General features: G+C 33.9%; 1 protein-coding gene across 1 annotated transcript; it reads left to right on the top strand.

Moving 5' to 3' along the window:
- The first annotated feature begins 1032 nt into the window (after positions 1-1032).
- LOC102597793 (geraniol 8-hydroxylase-like) lies at positions 1033-3181 on the top strand. Its single transcript, XM_006360176.2, has 3 exons — positions 1033-1455; positions 1544-2010; positions 2535-3181. Exons 1-3 carry the CDS (start codon positions 1047-1049, stop codon positions 3138-3140), a joined length of 1482 nt encoding a protein of 493 aa, XP_006360238.1. The 5' UTR covers positions 1033-1046; the 3' UTR covers positions 3141-3181.

The following is a 3181-nucleotide window of genomic DNA, read 5'->3' as shown; positions in this document are numbered from 1 at the left end:
CTGACATTACATAACTTTCAATCATTGAATTTACTATGAATAAATCGTCAAAATTTATCATTTTGTCCCCGAAGGAATAGACAGTGACATTTTCAATCTCATAAAGGATTGTCATAGACACTCATATACATGAAACCAATAAAATAATATTCTCACCTTGATATTTTTGCTTTCATAAGTAAATTATAATTAAATTTTGATGAAAACACATATAAGATCTTTAAAATTATTTATAAAAATAATATATTATGTATGTATAATAATAAAATATATGTACATAATTTGTCAGTTCAGTTCAATTATTTCCTCGTTTTTTTCGGACAAAATCATAACCAACCCAAATACTATCGATTTAAAAAAAATAATCTAAAACCAAACCACACCTAACCCAAATAAAATTGATTTTATTTAATCGATTTGGTTCGATTTTTCGATTTGAATCGATTTTTATCCAAATCGTGAACACCCTAAACATAGGTGTATATTCTTCTTTAATAATATGTAAGGTAGATTACGTTGATTGTTGTATATTTTTTTTATATATATATATGCAAAATTAGAGAAGATATACATGTTGCAGGTAACATACAATTAGTATAGATGTGCACTACATATATATTGTCACATGTTCTATATAATATAATATAATAGTAAATCATTAGACGTCACACAACTACAGTACATAGAAAAAGTTTGAATTTAATTTGAAGATTACACTTGTCATGCCTAGTACAATTATTTTAGTATATCATCGGAAATCTTCATTTGCTTGGTCATAAACCCCACATTTCACTTGGTCAACTGGCAAAAAAATATAACCAAACATCGTATAAATTTAATACATGAATAACTTTTATATAACATTTAGAACCCTACCAACCAAACATCATATAAAAAGAAAATTGGTCATTCCTTTTTAAAACGACTAAAAAGAAAACTAGATCATTCTTTTTGAAATTAGAGGGAATATATAACTTTCTTAATCCATTGCCTCCAAGAACCAATATATATTCCCTACTTGATAAGCCAAGAAACTAAAGAGAAAAATGGAGTACCTTAACATTTTGATAGGACTGTTATTCGTCTGGATTTTGGTGCGTGGAGTATTCATTTCACTTAGACGAACCAAAAGAGTTGCACCAGGTCCCTTCCCTTTGCCTATCATCGGAAATCTTCACTTGCTTGGTCATAAACCCCACATTTCACTTACCCAACTCGCAAAAAAATATGGCCCAATTATGAATCTCAAATTGGGACAAATAAACGCAGTGGTCATTTCGTCGTCCGTTTTGGCAAAAGAAGTGATGCAAAAGCAAGATTTAGCCTTTTCCAATAGGTTTGTTATTGACGCTAGCCGTGCCTGCAATCACAATGATTTCTCAGCTATATGGTTACCTGTCGACAATTATAAGTGGAGAACGCTTCGTAAGATTATGAACTCTCACATCTTCTCAGGTAAATATGCAATTGAGTTAAATTTGAGCGGGATAAAATGAGTCCTGAATCAAGCTAGATGATTTTTTTCCCTTTATTATATTCGCAGGAAACAAGCTAGATGCTAATGAGCATCTGAGGACAAAAAAGATCCAGGAGTTGATTGATTACTGTCACAAAAGTAGCAAAGTTGGTGAAGCAGTGGATATCGGCAGAGCAACTTTTAGAACTTTCTTAAATTTGTTGTCCAACACCATTTTCTCTAAGGATTTGACTGATCCATTTTCCGATTCTGCTAAAGAATTTAAGGAATTGGTATGGAAGATCATGGTTGAGATTGGTAAACCCAATTTGGTGGACTATTTCCCCTTTCTTAAAAAGATTGATCCACAAGGTATAAGGCGACGCTCATCTGATTATTATACGAAAATTCTTCACATTATGAGTGATTTGATCGATGAGCGGCTAAAGGAAAGGGAATTAGGAAATCGTGAAAATGTTGATGTGTTAGATGCCCTTCTCGACATTAGCGCTGCTGATGAAATTGACAGAAATCAAATCGAGCAACTTTGTTTGGTTAGTTTATTCTCTACCCCTCTTTCTCCAATCGAGCAACGTTCATTTGTTTTTTACTTGTCACTTTTAACATATCAGATAACTTTTCTTTTTTTTATGTTTTCACTCTTAATATTAATTACTTATTTCTCAAATTATTTTCCAAGATCTAAAACTAAACATCAATTAATAAAGATAGTTTGACGGATTAGTTATATCAATTATTGTTTTTCTTAAGCTAGTATGACGACTCTGGATTAGTATGAGAAGATCTTGTATAGGTCTCTCCTTCTCATCAATTTTTTTGGTGCAACTCTTACTACTAGTCCCACTAATATGTTAGAGACAAGGTTCATGTCCCCTCTGACCTCTTGTAACTTTTTGTTATACATTGATATAGTAGGGGTCAAGCCAAACCTCCGCACCAAAGGCTCACAAGTCACAACTCAAGTTTGACTAATTGAAAGCAACATATGTTTTGGAATTTTTCACTTGATTTTATATGGCATCTACTTCATATGATCTTACACTAGTAAGTTTTGCAGGACCTGTTTGCAGCAGGGACAGATACGACATCAAATACATTAGAGTGGGCAATGGCAGAACTACTCAAGAATCCACATACATTCGAGAAAGCACAAGAAGAATTAGCACAAGTAATTGGCAGAGGCAAACTAGTAGATGAAGTCGATGTTGCACAGTTACCTTACTTGCAGTGCATCGTGAAAGAAGCATTACGATTACACCCACCAGTTTCTTTCTTAATTCCTCGCAAAGTGGAGGAAGATGTTGAGCTTTGTGGTTATACTATTCCAAAAGGCTCACAAGTTCTAGTGAACGTATGGGCAATTGGGCGCGACTCTGGTATATGGGAGAACCCTTTGGATTTTAAGCCAGAGAGGTTTTGGGAGTCAGAAATAGATCTTAGAGGTCGGGATTTTGAGCTGATTCCATTTGGTGCTGGTAGAAGAATTTGCCCTGGATTGCCTTTGGCTATCAGGATGATTCCAATTGCGCTAGGTTCATTGATAAATACCTTTAATTGGAAGCTAGATGGTGGAATTGCACCTAAAGATTTGGACATGGAGGAAAAATTTGGTATTACCCTGGCAAAAGCTCAACCTCTGCTTGCTATCCCTATTCCACTGTAGTGTTAGTAGATCAAGATACTAGAATATAAATTACGTAAAAT

The sequence above is a fragment of the Solanum tuberosum genome, unplaced genomic scaffold, assembly GCF_000226075.1.
Source record: "Solanum tuberosum cultivar DM 1-3 516 R44 unplaced genomic scaffold, SolTub_3.0 scf00316, whole genome shotgun sequence".
Classification (NCBI taxonomy): Eukaryota; Viridiplantae; Streptophyta; class Magnoliopsida; order Solanales; family Solanaceae; genus Solanum; species Solanum tuberosum.
Note: the sequence above shows the minus strand (reverse complement) of the source record. Positions and strands in the feature narration are given on the sequence as shown.

What these genes read in the sequence shown, in the direction of transcription:
- LOC102597793 (XM_006360176.2), top strand. Translation starts at nt 1,047, where the DNA reads ATGGAGTACCTTAACATTTTGATAGGACTGTTATTCGTCTGGATTTTG. An exon ending in GAACTCTCACATCTTCTCAG is followed by an intron (nt 1,456 to 1,543) that starts GTAAATATGCAA and finishes TTATATTCGCAG; the next exon opens with GAAACAAGCTAGATGCTAAT. An exon ending in AAATCGAGCAACTTTGTTTG is followed by an intron (nt 2,011 to 2,534) that starts GTTAGTTTATTC and finishes TAAGTTTTGCAG; the next exon opens with GACCTGTTTGCAGCAGGGAC.